Source organism: Augochlora pura, unplaced genomic scaffold (genome assembly GCF_028453695.1).
Source record: "Augochlora pura isolate Apur16 unplaced genomic scaffold, APUR_v2.2.1 APUR_unplaced_8981, whole genome shotgun sequence".
NCBI lineage: Eukaryota > Metazoa > Arthropoda > Insecta > Hymenoptera > Halictidae > Augochlora > Augochlora pura.
The window spans coordinates 23,734-42,517 of record NW_027589814.1 but is presented as its reverse complement, the minus strand read 5'-3'; the positions used below and the strand labels follow the sequence as shown (position 1 = coordinate 42,517).

The window sequence follows — 18,784 nt, the reverse complement described above, 5'->3', positions numbered from 1 at the left end:
ATCTCTGTCGCGCAGAATGCAAATCCGTGACATTGCGTACCGTTAGAAAGTTTCATTCCAATTGAGAATATAACACTTCGTTGCCGTAAGTAATTTGATCTTTCGATTGCCGTGTTTAATATTTTTATTAATCATTCACGGCTATTGAAACAATTGAAAAAATGATTCGAATCATGCCTGGGCAACTGATTGCCCACGAACCCACCCCCTCGAACCGTTACTCCCACTACTATGCTGATTCGCACAAGTCGTAGCGGAGAAATGCGTAGTTTTAGTTTATACATAGATTTTAAGTAGTTCGAGCGTGGTAATAGAGGCCGGTGATCATGGACAATCGGTAATTATATTTTATGTAACGGAAACTAACGCATACAGTGAACATTTATAGAAATTACAGAAAGACATAAGAACGCTATCGTTTTTTCTCAACTTATTCGCAATAGCGAAACAAAAAATGAATTTGCCATAAATTCCTGCCTTTCAGTTGCCTAAGCGTTATGTAAATTCAGATAAGATATACATTTATGTACATATTCCGCTTCGCTTGATAATGATGACAGACTTTGAATGAAACTTCTAATTGCTTTTTACTTTACAATAATAGATTCGTTTTGTAACAGTTTCTTAAGTAGGTAAGAGAAGAAGGGCCAACAAAGTTTATTTAAAAGTGTAAACTTACGGAGTCTCGCCCGGTGTAAATATCACCGTGTGCCTGTGCAAGCTCTCTTGCCGCATCTATTTCGGGCGACGATTTTTCTCGTTTCACCAAGACGAGATTTAGAGAAAATTTCGTGACTCGAGCTATACAGTGTTTACTGTTTAATAATATTGAATATCTACGGAAACAATTAACACACGTTATTCTAATTATAACTATTTTTGTAGTACACAGTTTTTAATAATGTAGCGTTCAGTGGCAATGCTCATCACTGTAACATGACTCATAACAAAACGTTCGAAAACGTGATTCATTAAGACCGTGTGTACACAATGTTGTTATTGTAAACATACCAAATAAGGATTAAATCTATCATTGATTAAGATGATATTCGTCTTGATTGCTGGTTAAATTCAATGCGGAACGTTTAAAACAACATGATAGATATATTATTAGTAATATTAGTTTTCAATTTGCCGCCATTTACTATTACTCTGAAGTTAGCAACGGCCTATAGGAACGTATTGAATTTTACAAAATGTCAGAACGAAAGTAGTACACTATAACCTTGTTCCTCCTGTCAAAATTTCTATACTGTGTTCTAAAACAATCGTGTATTCTTATAAGGAGTAATATTTATACGTTTTGATTATATGCGTTCAAGTTTTGTCGTCCCCGCATCTGTATCCTCCCACGTAAGTAATATACATTGTACAATCATGTTTATTGCGATTTATAACAGGTATGCCAGAGACTCGATTGTTATGTCAACTTGAACTACTTTAGTAATTTATACTTGAGTTTTTATATTATGTGTTACTAAATTTAGTGTGTTATTAAAAGCACGCAACGTTTAACGTGTTATGCAAATGTGAATTGTTATATTTTTTTTTTAACATTTAGAATGACAACTATTGAATTGCTAGAAAGTAGAATAGCAGAGTTGGAGAAGTGTGTGTTCGGATTGAAAGAGGCAAGTGGAAATAACGGTACACCGCCAGAGAATCCTGTGATTCATAGTCTTCTAGATGTGAATACATTGGTCTCGTCCGCCATGTCGGGACGTAAACATGCTAACATGCTAATACAGCGATTACCAGAATTGAATCGTTACTTAGATCCAGTGGCCGACAGTACAGAGTTACCTATAGAAGCCAAGCTACAGTTACTGCTCACAATGGCACCGGAAATTAAACAGAACTGTGATATGTTACATCAGATGCAAGAGTTGATGCCTGTACTAGAAACAGATAAAATAAGAGATGTACCAGAATTATCTAAAAAACTGAACGACTTGAACCTGTCGTATCTGAAAATACACGAAAATAATCAAGATCTGAACAGTCACATAAATGAAGTTTTTTCCAAGTACAACGAAGTAATAACTAGCATTACCAAGTCGTTCATTACTATAGATGCGGCAGTAACAGCAGCAGAATTAAGTATGGTAAAAAAAAAAGTAGATAAGGAAAATTAATTTGTGATTTTATTAATAAAGTTATTTAATGTATTATATTGAAAATAAAAGAGGCGTTGAATTCATTTAAAATACATTTATTCTTTATCCTTAATATATAAAAATACTTACGCATTCATCAGTGACTATGCATACATGAACATATTTTATTATTGTATCTCTTCGTAACAATGTATTTCATTAAAATACTTATATATTATATACATTTATCCTATCTATTTCATATCCTAATCCGCTGTTCGTGCCAGAAATCCTTTCTACAGGATTTCTGAGACAAACTTCTAAACGAGTATGGGTGTATTTCATATGACGGTCTCTCAGATTGGCAATAAATACTTTTTCTGTTCTTGTCGATTTCTATATAGTCACAGAGTTCAATCAACAATGCTTTATTATTGCTAGTACCACTCCAGTAGTATGCTACAACGTCAGAGAGACACTGCATAAAACTCGGTCGCTATCAGAAGATCAACAAGCCCAATAGAAGTTGAATTTCCAAACTGTTTAGTATTCAACAAAATGTTCAGTATCCTTCCTAAGTCGAAGAGACCCAATTCGCTAAAGTTGTAAAAAATCTCTTACAATGTTAATCGTATTAAACAGTCACTTTATACAGTATTTACAAATTTCTTAATTGTAAATAAGTATCGTGTTGCCAATTATGTGTACCACTGTCATTCCTACCACAAAATATTGTAAATATCCTACCCATTAGTCAATAACATAGAAAAAAAAAGAAGAATCATTTACATCTCTTTCTTTTTTTTTTTTGTGTAGAAATCGAATTATGGCCATTCAGTGCTATCCGTCGAGCGCATTCTTCGCATTCATAAATAGGAACATACTGTTTGAAATTGTAGACGGATTTTTATCGTAAAAAGAAAGAACAAATTAAGTACATCTTTTTCCCGTTGGTTTTCCTCCGAACTATATTTTTTTTTTATAGAGGAACTTCGAAATTCAACACCTTCAGTTCCTTTTCCCCCCGAATTTGTTGTGCAACGTAAATTTCAATACGCGTTCGTGATTCAAATTCATTTCGTGTAGTAGCTTTCGCGACGAAAGTATGACACCGCCCGACTTTTTTTTAACTTTGCATTTGTAAAGCGGGCACAGACTGTCGCAGCCAAGACAGCGTGGGTTCCACGCTCGAGTAAATTGCTGGATGACCCCTTGAGCATCTGCTATGGTGACTAAGTAGACCCTGGATTTCCCATCTTCCGGAACCACCGCCGGACTCGCTGAAGCACATTAAAGGCGCCCCTTCGTCGTTCTGAAAGGAACGATATCAATTAAATCAGCTGATAATGAAACAAGAGGATCGAACGAGAACGAGAATTTAAGGAAACTTACATAACAAGGTCCTTTATCCGTATCGGTAAACCCAGCACAAATATTGTCCTTCGTGATGATTCCTGCGTAGTGACTCGTCGCGTTACACTCGTCCAAGTCACGAGTAGGCAACGGCAGAAACTTGAGATATTTTTGCAGATCTACCTCACCGTTCACAGGGAATCCCCATCCCACCATAACACAAATCTGGCCTGGCTAAAATTCCAAGAGAACCAAGTGTAAATCGGAATCTTCGATATTTGTCAAGTTATCAACGAAACAGTACATACCTGGAACGGTTGTTTCGGCAGGCAAACAGCGCTGACGTTTCTTGAGAAAGTCAACGGCTTGGCCAGTTCGATTAACGCGATGTCGTTGTCGTACAAGAATTGATTGTATTTCACTTGGGGATAAGGAATGATGCTCTTCACCTGATGAGCTTTCAGTTGATTTTCACCGGTGAACAGCTGCCAGCCGTTGCTTTGTTTGTGCCTATCGTTAGAAGACAGTTCGGTGAAAAAACAATTCCTCGGAATATTTTTCATCGCGTGAAAATTACTAATTACCTGTGTATACAAGAGTAACTTGCGAGCACGTGCATGGGTCCCAGCACGCTCGCCGTACAAGCAGCACCGTACTTCGTTTCCTTCAGCAGAACCACGCTGGACCATTGTCCTTCGCTGGCCGGCGTGCCACCGACCAACCTGGCAGTGGGCCCTTCCCCGTAATGGGTACCGCAAGAAAATTCTTGGCAGGAGAGTTGAACGGCTTTCTCGGAGATGCAGAACTCCACGGGTTCTAAATTCTTGACTAGCGGCATATCGGAACGCGAATTCGATATCAGTCTCAAAATCTTCTGGCTTCTATCCCAGTCCAAGAATTCCGTTGTCTCCGAGCCGGAGAACCCTAAAGCTCGACAGTAAGAGTCGCTGTACTCTTCGTTCCATCCGTCGGAGCAAACTAGGCGGTAGCTACCGTCGAATCGTCTGTAACGCGAGAGCAAGACATAAATTTTTCGTAAAGTTATTCGAGCAAGATTGAAACAGAATTCGAAGAAGAAGAAATTGCTTTGGGTGGGAATTAAGGATCCATTTAATTTACCTTATCTTTAGCAGAGATTTTCGTTCGTTCAATTCCTGTCCGCCATTGCCCCCGATCGCACCATCCTTCTGTCCATCCGTGAGATTCTTCTCCATCGCCACGTTGGCGATCAAGCATCCCCATTCGTCGGAATGGTCGGGACAATGTTCTATTCCGTCGCAAACTTGCTCCTTTCGTATGCATCCTCCGCTTTTACATTTGAATTGATCGACGTCGCAATAGCAGAGCTTCTCGTCTTCACCGTCGGCACATTCGCTGACGTTGTTGCAACGCCAGGTCAACGGTATGCACCATTTCTCCCTCGGACAAAGGAACTCGTCGTTTCCGCAGCTCTCATTGCACTGGTACTCGTCCCGATGATCCTCGCAGTCTGGTCTACCGTCGCATTGCCAGATGCTCGGGATGCATCTCCCTGAAACGATAAATACACGTTTAACAATAACACGCGCCGGATCTCGAAACCGCGGTTCCAGACCGTTATCAATTCTACCGGCTCCATAGATCTATGTTTGTTCTTTAAGATAATTTACCATAATCGATTCTAAAACCAGTCTATTAATATTCAAGGCAGGGCCCATTAACTAGCCGGCCGTTCGTTTTTCCTTTCACTTCTTTAAATCGTCGTTATCCTTATTTACATTTAACGATCTTCCGAACGGGCATGATACAGCAAGGACTCACCACTGGGACACCGGAATTCATCGGACAGGCATTCCCATTTATCACAGTTTTTCTCGTCGGTGCCGTCGTCGCAGTCGAGGATCTTGTTACATACGAGGTCCCTCTTTAGACATTGACCGCTCGCGCACTGGAAATTTCCAGGGCAGCCTCGTTCCACGCAATTGAACTCGTCGGAGCCGTCGGAGCAGTCGTTCTCGGAGTCACATGTCGCCGACAGCTTGACGCAATACGCGCCGTCCCTGGACGTACCGTTCGCGCACTGGAATTGGCCGGCCGTGCACTTCGAGAACACGACGTTCGGTGGCAAATTCAAGAATGACACGTCGATGTGGCCGATCGACGCGGGATCCGTGTCACGCCCTTTCGTAACCGGCGTTACGTTCGCTTCCTGCGCGAGCGAGGCAACGGACGACGGGCCCGGGACCATCGAAGCCCGCGAACCCGTTTCGTTCGCATTCGTGCCATCCGACTCGGCAATTTTCACCGAGTCAATTATCGTGCGTCCTTCGCCCGATGATTCACCGACTGCCGGTGGAGCGGCTGTCGTAAAGTTCACTAGGTTCGGCCGCCGGAAATAGAAGTAGGGCTCGGTGACAGGCTCCGGTTCATTAATCTCCTCGGAAACAGGAATGAAGCTGAGGTATTTCTTGGTGCTAGTTTCTATCGCGCCTGCTCCAGTATCCAAATTCTCTCCGACCGAATCTTTCGGCAATGTCTGATTGGATCCGCTGGTGGTCTCCGTGATCTTCAGCTTCGATATCGCGGCGTCGTTTAAGACGGCGGCTTGATCCGTGATCCTGGCGGTGACGGGTTGAGGAAGCTCTGTAGGTAGCATCACAGGATCCGAGACGTCGGTCACCACGTTCTCCTCTCCGTCGGCCTCCAGATCGAGCTCCTTTTCCTTCTTGTACTTGTACTTGTCCACTATCTTTTTGTCCACCGACTTCTTCTTCATATCCAAACTCTTCTCCAGAGGGATCACCCTCAGGTCTTCCTCGGACATTTCTCCTACGTTCAAGTCGGGCAGCACGGTCCTCGGAGTCGTGGTGGTGGTGAACAGCGTTCTGTAAACGAACCCTACAGGCGTGTCGTCCTCGAGGATCTCCGTAACCGGTCTTATATCCTCGGTGGTGCTGTAGTTGCTCGTCGGTCTCGAAGTGACATTTTCGGTCGAGTTCGCGCGCACCTCCATCATCGTCGGATTATCTGTCTCGGTTTCGTTCGGCATCGATTCGCTCGCTTCCGTGGAATTCTCGGTGCTCGTTGAAATTTGAACGGTTACGGTCTCCTCGTCGGTTTGATTCACATTCGGAACGTCTATTTGCGGTTTGATGTTATCGATCTTCCTGCCGCCTAAGTGCTCCACCGCGCTCGCTATAAGGTCGTTCGTTTTATTGTCGCGTTCTTCCGAACTGTTGACCGAATCTTCGGTTTTATTAGCGTCGTTCGTCTCGTTGTTCATCGATGTCGATTGTTGCGTACTCATAGTCTCATTATCGTTCATCTTTCTCACTGTGTCCGGCTGCATCGTCGAGGTAGTCAGCACTGACTCGCTCTCCGTGGTCTCCAATTCTTCCGGCAGTATTGGCACCTGAGCAGTGGTTTTTGTCTCCATCGAGTTCGCATGAGTCGTCGGCACCTGGGTCGTCGTGACCTCTTCCTTCTCCGAACTAGCGTGCCCGGCGTTCGCATCCGTTTCGTTGTCCTTTCGAGGAGTCTCTTCGGTCACGGTCGTGCTGTCGATTTTCTCGGTCGTGGACATCTCCTGTTGTATCTCCATCGGCAGCTCTGGTATCTGCGTGGTCAATTTAGCATCCTCGACACGTTTCTCCGCGATGCTACCAGCAGTGGTTGACGTAATTTCGGTGTCGTTCGTAGAAACTTTCGTCTGAGTGTCGGTCAGCTTCAACGGTTTCTGCTCGTTATTCTCCACCGAGTTTATGTTGTTCACCAGCAGTCTTCCAGTTCCCTTATCTTTGGTGATCTCTCGATCGTCGTTGATGTCATTGTACTGATCCTCGACAGCGTTCTCCTCGGGCTTCTCCAAAGTGGTCGTCACGTTGCTGGCAGCTGACTCTTCCGGGTACTTGTTATCCTCAACTTTGGTCGCAATCGTCGAAGACTCTGTCGAAGCTTCAAGCTTGCCCTGATCTGTATTATTAGGTTTAGCGGTTGTTTCCTTGAATTGTTCCTCCAACGGCACCACCTTCAGAGCTTCTTCATCCTCCGTAGAAAGATCCGCGTGCATATTATCATTGGCAGGTTTGTTGATAACATTGTAAGCATTTAAGCCGTTTTGCGTCTCAGTGTCATTAACCTTCGACACATCCGACAGAGACGATTCTTTCATCGAGCCTTCTTGTTCCCTCGGCTCTGTGTTGTTTACTCTGTTACTCTCATCTTCTTCGCTGATTGGTCCGTTGTTTTGTACTTCCGGACGCACGTCGTTCACCACGTCTGGATCCTTCGCGTCTGTTTCATTTAAGTTTCGTTCGGTGGTGCTATGATCCGTCATGATCTTATCCGTGACCACGTCTTCCACGTGGCCGTCGAAAGGATTCGGCGCGTCCTGCTCGTCCTTGTCCAGCCTGGGCGCTTTCTTCACCTCCTTCTCCTTCTGAACGTCCGGCAAGAACGGTGACATGTCGTCGACGTGCTTGTCGTAAACCACGTCCGATTTCTCGGTGACAATGAGACCGTGATCGACCAAATTGTCAGGATACACGACAGGGTGCAACGGATGGCTGGTGGAATGGTCCACGGTGTCCTCGTAACGGATCGAGTCTCCAGCAGAGACCACGTTCTCGCTCGGATGACTCGCGGACTGATTCGAAACCGGTTTAATCGCCTCGGTGGACGATTCGACTTTGTTTTCCGACGATGTTGCGCTTTCGGACGGTGTCGCGTTCGCCGGTTTGTTGCTCTGCTCGGGTGTCAGCTGAGGAATAATCGCGTGGGGGTCTTGTATCTCGGGAGATTCTTCTTTCGGTATGATCATGATGTGCTCCTCCGTTTTATTCTCTAGTGGCTCTATCAGAGGTTCGACGTTCTGACCGAAGTTCTTTGGTAGCTTGGGGAAGCCAGTTGCGGGAATGTGGTCGATAACGTTCATATCATGCGGACTCGTTCCAGGCTCCATAGTAGAAGACTCGACGGTTTCGGACATGGTCGAGGTACTCTGCGATTTCGTTTCAGATCTATTGTCAGACATAACATTCATTTCTGTCGTATTCTCAGAACCGGAGTCTGCGGGAACAAGTGTTGTCTCAGGTCCCATGTTCGAGATCGTGGTAGATTCTACTTCAGGAACCATGGGTTTAGGAGTCGACAAAGAGTTAGAATCTGTCGGAGGCTCTGTGCTTTCTCCGTCATCCATTTTCATCGTGGTATATTCACCGACCTCATCTTGCAATGTTTTATTCTCGGCTGCACCTTCAAGGTTTACAGATCCGTGCTCTTCCATAGGACTCGTTGTCATTTTATTCTCACCTTCCATTTCTCTCATCGTTGTGTCAACCACCGGCGTGATCCCATCCACGTGATCATTCGAGAACGAACGGCTCGATGTTTTCTCTTGTTCGTTGTCCGTCATCAAAGGTATCACCGGTAAAGGTACATTGTCGCTAATCATCCGTTCGGTTGTCATTTCTTTGCCCGTGACTTCTTCGATCGCTGACAGCGTTGTAGATTCTGGTTCCATATCCGTAGAACGCGCACCTTCGAGCATCATGGTTGTAGCCTCCATTGGCGATCGAGTGGACGGCGCGTCAGTGATCGTTTCAGCTTTATTGGAAACAGCTTCGGTAGATGATTCTGGTTTAGATACCTCTTCGATACTGTGAGTTACTTCGTCAACGTTATCTTGAATTTCTACATTCGTCGAAGACTCTGCCTCTGTAGATGGCACCGTGGTCATTCTAGGTTCAACAGTCTCGTCGTTCGCGGGTTTCGGCTCACTGGCGGAATCAGGCTCAAAGAGGAGTGCTGGGTCGACTGATGGCTTCGGTTCAGCGGTAGGATTGGGTTCTGTAGAAAACTGTGGTTCCATAGTTGATTCTGGTTCAGCAGACGGTTCTGGTACCGATGAGGGTTCAGGTTCTGCCGAAGGTTCAGGCTGTACGGTTGCTTTCTCATCTGCAACGGGTTCTGGGTTCGTAGATGGTTCAGGTTCAGCGGAAGGCTCTGGCTTCGTTGAAAGTTCCGGCTCCATGGATGAAGACTCAACTTTAGGTTCTGGCTCTGCTGATGGTTCTGGTTCTGCTGATGGTTCTGGTTCAGCTGCTGGTTCTGGTTCTGCTGATGGTTCTGGTTCTGCAGAAGGTTCTGGTTCAGCCGAAGGTTCCGCTGTTGGCTCAGGTTTCGTCGCAGCTCCCGATTCGGTGGTAGATTCTGGTTCTGATAAAGGCATCGGTTCGGTCGATGGTTCCATTTTTACTGACGTATCTGGTTCTACAGAAAGTTCTGGCTCTATTGATGGCTCGGGTTCAGCAGATGGTTCTGGAGTTGCTGAAGTTTCTAACGTAGGTTCCATTTTAGCTGCAGGCTCTGGCTCAGCCGAAGGTGCTGGTTCAGCTGCAGACTCTGGTTCAGCTGTAGGTTCTGGTTCGGCAGCCGGCTCGGCTGAAGGCTCTGGTTTAGCCGATGGTTCTGGTTCTGAAGAAGGCTCAGGTTTAACAGATGGTTCAGGTTCTGCAGAGGGCTCTGGTTTAGACGATGGTTCTGGCTCAGCCGAGGGTTCTGGCTCAGCAGAAGGCTCTGGCTCGGCAGAAGGCTCTGGCTCAGCTGAGGGTTCTGGTTCAGCCGAAGGTTCTGGTTCGGCAGCTGGTTCAGCAGAAGGTTCTGGCTCAGCAGCTGGTTCAGTCGAAGGTTCTGGTTCAGCCGAAGGTTCCGGTTCTGCAGAAGGTTCGGGTTCGGCCGATGGTTCCGGCTCCGCAGCAGGCCCTAACTTCTCAGATTCCGTCGTTTGTTCAGTTGTAAAGTGTCCAGAGTGATCGTGCATCCAGTGTACATGGTCATGTTCATTCGAATTGTCCGCATGGTCATGGTCGTGCATGGCATGGTCATGGTCATGCACGGCATGGTCATGGTCATGCATGGCATGGTCATGGTCATTACCAACATCTCCCGCAGCGTGCTTGAAATGACCAGGCTCGGAGTTCTCCTCGGAATGCTCCCAGTCGTCCGGTCTTCTCGGCTCGAACGACGTCCCAGGTCCTCTGCTTCTTCCTTGAACATAATAGTGAACCACTTCCGTGCTCGTTTCCGGTACCTCGTCGTCCATGTCAACGTTGCTTAGATCATTCCTGTCTACGCAATGCTTGCCACCATTGTCCAACGTTTTCCCAGAATCACAGGAGCACACGAACATACCGACGGCATAATCGTATTCGCAGTTATCGGAGCAACCATAATTTTCGATCTGACACTCGTCGACCAAGTTGCTGATAGTCAGTCGGTTCAGATGGTACTGTCCAACCATGTTACCGTTGCTTTGCAGCGATTCTTCGATGACGCGTTGCGTCTCCTCGGCCATCGGTCGCGGCGGATAACTTATTCTAAACTTCACCTGTCCCTGTCTGTTTATGCTGTACACTTTCACTATCGTGTCGTTATCGGCGGGACGCAACATTTTCTTCAGCTGTTCCTCCATCTCCGTGGAGACCTGTCTGTACATTCTCGACTTGTGGTCCTGGAACTCGTCGTTCCAGCGGAACTCGTCGATCTGCATCAACCCGTCCAACGCGCTCGGAACATTTTTGTAGAGGGTCTCGTCCGTCGTATGCCACGGTGGGAAAGTCGAAGTCGCCGGTGGCGGACTAGACGGCGGATTCTTCATGTACTCTTGGCTACCGGAGGTTCGGACGTCGCCGAACTGCCGTGAATTGGTCTGCTGCAGGTTTTCCAGCGGTTCCGACGCTTCTTGCGTCAATATCACGCCAGCTGCAACAAAATTTTATAATTTAATTTTGATACTATTATTTATATTATTTTGTTGTCGTAATATTTATGAAATTTATAATCTCGTCGATTTTTATGTGAACTAAAAATTAAATAAGAGTTATCCGCATTTTCTAATCCTTCGTTTTCATTGCTATGCACTTGGTCTTCTAATTTTTATTCCAAAATAAAATTCGCAATCTGGTAATTTAAATCACGATTTCAGGTATATTTATAGTTTAGCTATGACATTAATAATAATGAGAAACCGAAGAATCGTTCTTACTTGCGGCTAAAATGGCAATGATGACGGCCACCAACAGAACCAACAAGCCGCAGCCCCAGCAGGCCATCCTTCTCCAATACGAGCTCCTGGATCGTTTGTCCTTGGTGACATACAGTTTCTCACCCCTGTAACACAAGTTGAGACGTAATTAATGGAGAGGCGACCACGTACGCGTCCGTTCACCCTCATCCTGGACCCAAAATAAGCGTATATTGTACAGCGGCTGTGCTCGTGAATATCGTAGTCGTTCTTCAGCGATCAGCTATGGGATTAGAAGCTTTCCTAGACAAACAGACACCATACTAAGACCTTGTATCGTGAACGATCTAGTTGTCTCGTCTAAAACGTTGTTGCGGCACGATCGTCGCACACGTTGCACCTTGAACGGTCGCCAATGTTTGTCGGGGGGTATCGACGGACCGAAATTGGACCGAAGTAAAATGAAATATACCCTTGCGACGGAATACACGATATGCTTGTTATCAGTGTGTCCATGTGTGGGCATGTCAGCTTCGTGACGTGGGTGTTTTGTGAACGTTTCATTATCGGTGACGTGATAACCTTTAAAGTGGCGCAGCAGGGCGACGCACGGCCACGCACCGTCGTTTTCGTCCGTTTTTCCGGACGCGAGAGATGCAAGAAGCGGTTCGACGGTCGCGTTCCGAAAAAAAATGAAAAAGAAAAACGAGACTCTCTCCCATGCGACTGGTACCCCGCGTCTCTAAACGGGTTGTGTCGCCACGGTGCAATGATATGGTCTGTGATAGGATATAATCGTGAGATGTTTGCATTCCATCCGTCAGACTCATCAGGCTCAGTCGTAACACAGTCGACCAAAAAAAAAAAAATATATATATATTCACAGCAGCGAGAAGCGGGTTAGTTTTCGCGATCGTGCGCATCCACCGTTCGTCCGATCGAGCACAGAGCCTTCTCCCTTTTTCTTGCTCATCCGCGATAAGCGTCCTTCAATGTACCTGAGGGCTGTCAGCCAGTGGGAATAGTCGACCAGTCCGGCGGCGGGGTCTCTCAGGCTGAGTCCCTCGCGGCCGACGCCGGGGCCCAAATCAAAACGCACTCCAGCCACGGTTGTTTCAACCTCGGCCTCGGGACCCCTGCTAGGTACCGTGACAACAGAAAACACCGTCTAACTCTCTACTGAGGTGGGCGAACGGGGTGTGTGATGGTGATTTTTTTTTTTTTTTTTTTTCGATCGGCAGCGATGATGTATGGCGGTGCATAGGTGATCTAGGGTACGTCTACCAAACGTTGTCGCGCGGACCAAACAATCGCCTCGCATTCTTACACGGCTAGGTGCACGACCGTCGAGCTATCGAAACTTTTACTTTGCTATCGGCAATGGAGCAAGAATGCAAACAAATCGACTGAAATGGTACGATAACGAATGAACATTGGATCGCATCTTATTGAGGTTGCCCCTCTTTGTTTCGTACGATACGTATAATTAAATGTTCTCCAACTGCCGCATAACTGTACAGTATTAATGTAATATGATTAAACGTACTCTGCGCCAAATAACAAATTATTTTTTAAATAAAATTGAAAGCGAAACGCAAGTCTAGATGTAAGTCCGAAAGGGTCTGTCTTTGGCATTTGGACGAGGAAGAAATTGATATTCGAGAATTTGCTTGAATGGATCACGCATGACCCAATCGATTACAATTATTAGATTGCGGATTTTATGCGTTTGTAGCAGAAATGGTTAGACGACATGCAAAATTGTGAAGTCGTTAGAAGAATTTAGAAATACTTTTACGTTATTGTTAGTGCGCCAAAACTATTGGAAGTAGAAATACATTTTTATTCGACTTTTATTTTCTACAATTTTGCCGATTGTCAATAACTATTAAAAAGAGGTTGAATAATTACATCTGACGGAAAGTCTAAATACAATATTTAATATATATGTATAATTTTATAGATGTTGATAATTTTACGCATTCTTATTCCAATGTCCGAATCAGCTAAGAAAGTGCTGCTATAGTTATGCAAAATTTTCTCTGTAGTATTAACCCTTTAAAATTGTCTCTGAAAATATAACAACATTCATTTTCACTGGATTCGTAATCGGAGATCATGTTTTCCTTGTAGCATCGGAAGCACAGCAAGATAAGATAAGATTGTCCATTAGTTATGTTAATCAGCAGCATAAAAGATAGAATTAATTAAAAGTAGGACTACTCATGGGTTAAAGATACAAATCGGCAGTAGAATATCGATGCAATTATTCTATACGACTCCTCAACGTTAGGATTAAATTGTCATCTTTTCGCAATTATAGGAAATAGTACGTTTTCACGTTATTTAAAATTTATTTTAATAATTGTGATCGTGTTCACTGCCTCTAATATGCATAGCTTTTCTGTATACTAATTTACTTGTTATAATAATTAATATTTATAATATTTTTAACATAGTAATTAATCAATATTTATATATACTTATAATTTATATTTATATGCTCCGTGCGAAGGTTCTACATCGACTATTGTTCGACGTATCGTATCAGTGCTGTACAAAGAAATTAGGCGTTCAGCCTCTAACAATCGGACGAGTTTATACTTCCATAAACAGCGTCGCATCGTCAGCTATTCAACTGTTTAAACAATTTCATTTTGGGCGCATATAGAGTTTATTTTGCGTTTCCTAAAAATCTATAAACATCGAACAATCACTATCGGTTCCAACAAGGCGAGAAGCAAGCAAAAAGACTGGATTACTACGCCACGCTGCTAAACGATCGCAGAGCGAGCCGAGAGATTATTCTCGCCGGTATTCCAGCGAGATTTACTCGTTCCGCTAAAACCGTCTCGGAGCGCTCGCACAACCGGTGAACCCGGGGACCGTCGTGTTACGAAACGGTTCGAGGTTGACGGCGGAGAGTTTTATTTCTACCACGGGTTACGCACACAGGCTTGACGAAAGACGGTCATTTTTGCAATAGACGGTCCACTCGTGCATTTTCCTATGGAACATTGTGACACACGAATCGTGTCGCAAACCATTCCATCGGTGAATGTATATCTCGTAATGTACCGCGGACCTTCGTTCGTTCCGCTTCTGTCCGCCATGTTCCTTTTTTTTTTTCGTGCCCCCCCTGTCGCCGCGTCGCGTCGTCGGTTGCGTTCGCGTAAGCGTAAATTGGATCTCGTTCGCCGATTCAGAAACGGACGAGAGAGTCGGTGTTGTCCACAAACCTATGCAAATCGTTCCTCTCTCATGATCGGAATACTTGAATAAACGAGCGTGTTTGCGAGAACGTCTGAGAACGGTTTTTACGAGACCGAATTTTTCTTTGAACGAGATGTACACAGGGTGGCGCGCGCGCGCGCGCTCGTTATTCACAGTGTTTTCCTGTCAAACACCCAAAGTGATCTTAGCGCCCGCCGGGCTGGTGAACAATGGACAGTTAATACGATGTTAAGAAAACAGCCATGAGAACACACAGAGAAACGAGTAGAGGCGATCGATCGTGTTATATAGTTGGTAATGTTGACTATCGGATTCGTTTACCTGATGTACTTCCGATGCTCGTTCACCGGCACGAAGTACTCCTCGTAGGGATCGGCCGGCACCTCGCACGCCTCCTGGCCCTTCGTTTGATTGTTGCCCGCGTAAGGCCTCATCGAGACGAGCTCCAAGTTCACGGCCTCGATTTGCTCCTTCTTGCCAGAGTCTGCGGGAAAACAAAACCGGAAATCGTTTTTCAGTTAACGTTCTCCTTCGCCGGCGTGCCCGATAAGCACGCGAGGGTGTATCATAACCGGTTGTTCCCGGGTTTTTCGGCCTCGAGCCGGTGAAACCTTGTCCCCTCGCATAAATTAATCGTCGGAGCCCCCTAGCGTTACTGGAAACTGGCAAAACGAATGCTAGATTTTAACCCTCGACTGGTCCAGGCCGCTTGCTAGGAAACCGGTAACCCGTCGATGGTTCGTGGTTCGAACCAGAGTTTAAGTGTTCCCAGTTTCTAACGCTGTTTCGTTGCGTTTGAAGCGTGTTTTAACACATTCCCGGATTTTTACGAGCCTTTGGAATGTTAATTGACAATTTCGCTACACGTGTTCCAACACTTGTCGACAAATGTTAAGGAACTAATTATCGTTGTTTAAGTAAGTCGAGTATAATTTTAGCGATAGTTGTTGTTTTGATAAATGTACGTGTTGCAGCCAAGCGTATAGCACGTAGTTTATGTTATAGTGTTGTTTTATTTAGTGCATACGATAAATAGAAATAATGATGAAAGTAGAGAAAATTCATTTTTGAAATAAAAGATAGAGAAGTAGAATAAAATAAAGTAAAGAATAAAAATATAGAAAGAGAAGTATAGATTATGTGCAATTAAAAATTATATATTAAGAATTATAGAATTATATTAAAAATTATAGATTTTTAAGAATTATAGGTATATGTTAAGAATTATAGATATATATTGAGAATTACAGAATTATATTAAAAATTATAGATTTTTGAGAATTATAGAATTATATTAAAAATTATAGATTTTTAAGAATTATAGGTATATATTAAGAATTATAGATATATATTGAGAATTACAGAATTATATTAAAAATTATAGATTTTTGAGAATCATAGGTTTATATTAAGAATTATAAATATATATATTAAGAATTATAGATTTTTAAGAACTATAGCTATATATTAAGAATTACAGATTTTTAAGTATTATAGGTTATATATCCTAATTACCGAATGATCTTTAAAGTCTCGAATATTAATCCAGCAGCGAACAATTTCTGATACGATTTCATAATTCATACTTTGCACTAAGCACAAGAAAGAGATCTTATAATAGATACCTCGATTCTTGATAAAAGTTACAATTCGTTTCGGCAACAGTCTTTGTTTAATTCTCTATCGCGATGCTCGTAGGGGTGGTTTACAAGAACGTGCCCAATGGTAAATAGAACAATGCGCTCGTTACTACATCGCAGATCTATAAAAAGATCGCACGTAACGTTTCTCAAGCAAGAATCTATTCTCAAGTATGTCGGTTTTTCGACCTTGTTATGTAATGGGAAATATGTTCACCAGGGAACATTAGAATTCAATTACCGTGCATCACGAACCACCGGTTGGAAATACGTATTACCTGCTTAGGCTTATTTAGCGCACGTGATCGTTGTTAACGTAACCCCGTAACTTGTCAATTAGTTTACGTTGTTTAACAGCACGTTGAGTTTGTAATCGCAGTCCGTCGGTGTCGATATTCATCGGGCATTTCGTGATAGGCGAACATTATGTTTTGGAAACGATGAGTTATGGGTGTAATTACGCGCGTAGGTAAAGGCGAATTAAATTGAAAATAATGTTTTGCTATAGTGGTGGTTTTAGAAACGATCGTTGTTACGGGTGATTATTGTTCCGATCGTGAAAAAGTATTTTTTAAGGTTGACGATCGCCGCGCGGAGGGCCGCGCACACTTTCTGCGTTTCACCGACCTCGAACGACTTTTTCTTGGCGGGCCGGTGGTGGTAGTAATTAACGATCGAAAGTTCGGCTCTTCCCCGATCATATCTGGTAAAATCGTGCGATCGGCGCAGATTTCAGCAACGGGCTGTTATTTCTACACGTTCCGCTTGGCTTTCGAATCGTATGCGCATTCGAACGTGTCCTCCTCATTCAGCCGCGACTTCGCGTCGCGCTTATCCATTTAGCCTGTTCGTCGAATTTTCAACGCACTGCATAATATTTGACAGTAATTTGTTTCTAAGTCGGTAGTTCCGAATGGTATTATTAAATAATTTTACTAATGTCGATTTGTCGATACAAGGCTACGACCTGAATTATATATTATATATAATATTTTGATTTATTTGATCTTAGTAAAATAAAATAATTTTATTTGTCGATAATAAATTAAATAAATCAAAATTTTATATATAATCATGTATAATATTTTGATTTATTTAATTTATTATCGACAAAATAATTTTATTTTACTAAGTATATTATATAACATATGAATTTATTTATCAAGTCATGTTCCCCCGGGCTCGCATAAAAAGCTATAAAATATATAAAAGCGTGTAAATAAAAATTCTGTGCCATCTGCAGGTATTTTCGTGGCGCGTTGTTATTTTAAAACTGGCCCTCGACAAACGAGTTTGCGTAATTACGCAGAAGCACTGTATAGAAAGTGCGCGGTACAGCATTTTTCAACATTGAAAGCCGTTTAAGATGATTTAAATCTATATGACGTAAGAATTCTCTACGTTAACACTGATGAAGCTCTCACCGATCTTAAAACTATAACTTTCTAATACTTTTAGTGTCCACTTTTTCTCATTTGCTCGAAAATCTTAGAACAATAGTCTATAGCATTAGGGCGAGGGACCCAATTATGGCGATTGTCCAAATTTTTCTCCACACGAATTAAAAACGCATGGAAAGAGAAAAGTCAATAATAAATAAAATAAAAAGTATAGATCATCAATTTATATATTTATGTTTTATATTTATATATATTTAAATTTTGTATTTATATATATTTAGATTTTGTATTTATATAATATTTAGATTTTATACTTACATATATATAGATCTTTTATTTATATATATTTGTAAATAAGGGCAAGATAAAAAAGAAAAATTATCTGGTCCTCTTAAGGACAGTATTAAGAACAAATAAGGGCTAATAATCGCAGCTTAAAAGGAGTCCTGTATTCCAACGGGGTTAAAGAACCCATTCGGCTTCGCAAAAATTTTCCAGCGCAACGTGCACGTTATTTATCGAATGGAAACGAGCGCGGGCTTACGCAATTCGCCGCGATCGTTTGTCCGAGTCTATCGGAAACGACGTGACAGAAAAGAGTCGGCAACGGGGATCTCGCGCGGCGGTTATGTTTTACATCGCGCGCGGCGGGCTCGCCGTTCGTTTCGACAGCGCGAAGGAAGTTGTATCGGGAGGAGAGGAAAGCTGCGATAAATGCGACGACGCGACGCCGCGAACGCTTTTTGCCCAACGGAGGAATTTTCTCCGCGAACGTACCCGGTCTCTTACGTAAAACGTTAACCGTTCTTTTTTTCTCTTTTACGCCCGATTCGTGCATTACGTCGCTCGAAGAATTTCTGGAAACTTGTTATAAAATGAACGATAATAGTAGCCGTTTAACTTTCGTGTCGCTCACGCCTTATTAGGCGCACCGGTGTCTCGTTATGCTTCGAAAAATCGTCGGCCATGTTCGTTCCAACCCCTCCGCGGAGATCCGCGAAGTCACGCACCGATTGACGTTTTCGAGCGTCGTCCCGCGTTCAACCGTAATATTGTAAA

At 43.5% G+C, this 18,784-nt stretch overlaps 2 protein-coding genes across 3 annotated transcripts; one reads left to right on the top strand and one right to left on the bottom strand.

Moving 5' to 3' along the window:
* Window positions 1-302: 302 nt before the first annotated feature.
* On the top strand, window positions 303-2,746 carry LOC144478188 (dynactin subunit 3). Its single transcript, XM_078195926.1, has 2 exons — window positions 303-1,353; window positions 1,562-2,746. Exon 2 carries the CDS (start codon window positions 1,563-1,565, stop codon window positions 2,133-2,135), a length of 573 nt encoding a protein of 190 aa, XP_078052052.1. The 5' UTR covers window positions 303-1,353; window position 1,562; the 3' UTR covers window positions 2,136-2,746.
* Window positions 2,197-15,164, bottom strand: LOC144478184 (uncharacterized). 2 transcript variants are annotated; one of them, XM_078195922.1, is made up of 9 exons: window positions 15,007-15,164; window positions 12,450-12,590; window positions 11,473-11,597; window positions 5,250-11,189; window positions 4,569-4,980; window positions 4,034-4,453; window positions 3,758-3,959; window positions 3,489-3,683; window positions 2,197-3,408 (listed from the first exon to the last, which is right to left on the bottom strand). In XM_078195922.1, exons 1-9 carry the CDS (start codon window positions 15,117-15,119, stop codon window positions 3,223-3,225), a joined length of 7,734 nt encoding a protein of 2,577 aa, XP_078052048.1. In that variant the 5' UTR covers window positions 15,120-15,164; the 3' UTR covers window positions 2,197-3,222. The 2 variants fall into 2 exon arrangements, with proteins under 2 accessions (XP_078052048.1, XP_078052049.1); XM_078195923.1 differs by lacking the exon at window positions 12,450-12,590.
* Between the last annotated feature and the right edge of the window lie 3,620 nt (window positions 15,165-18,784).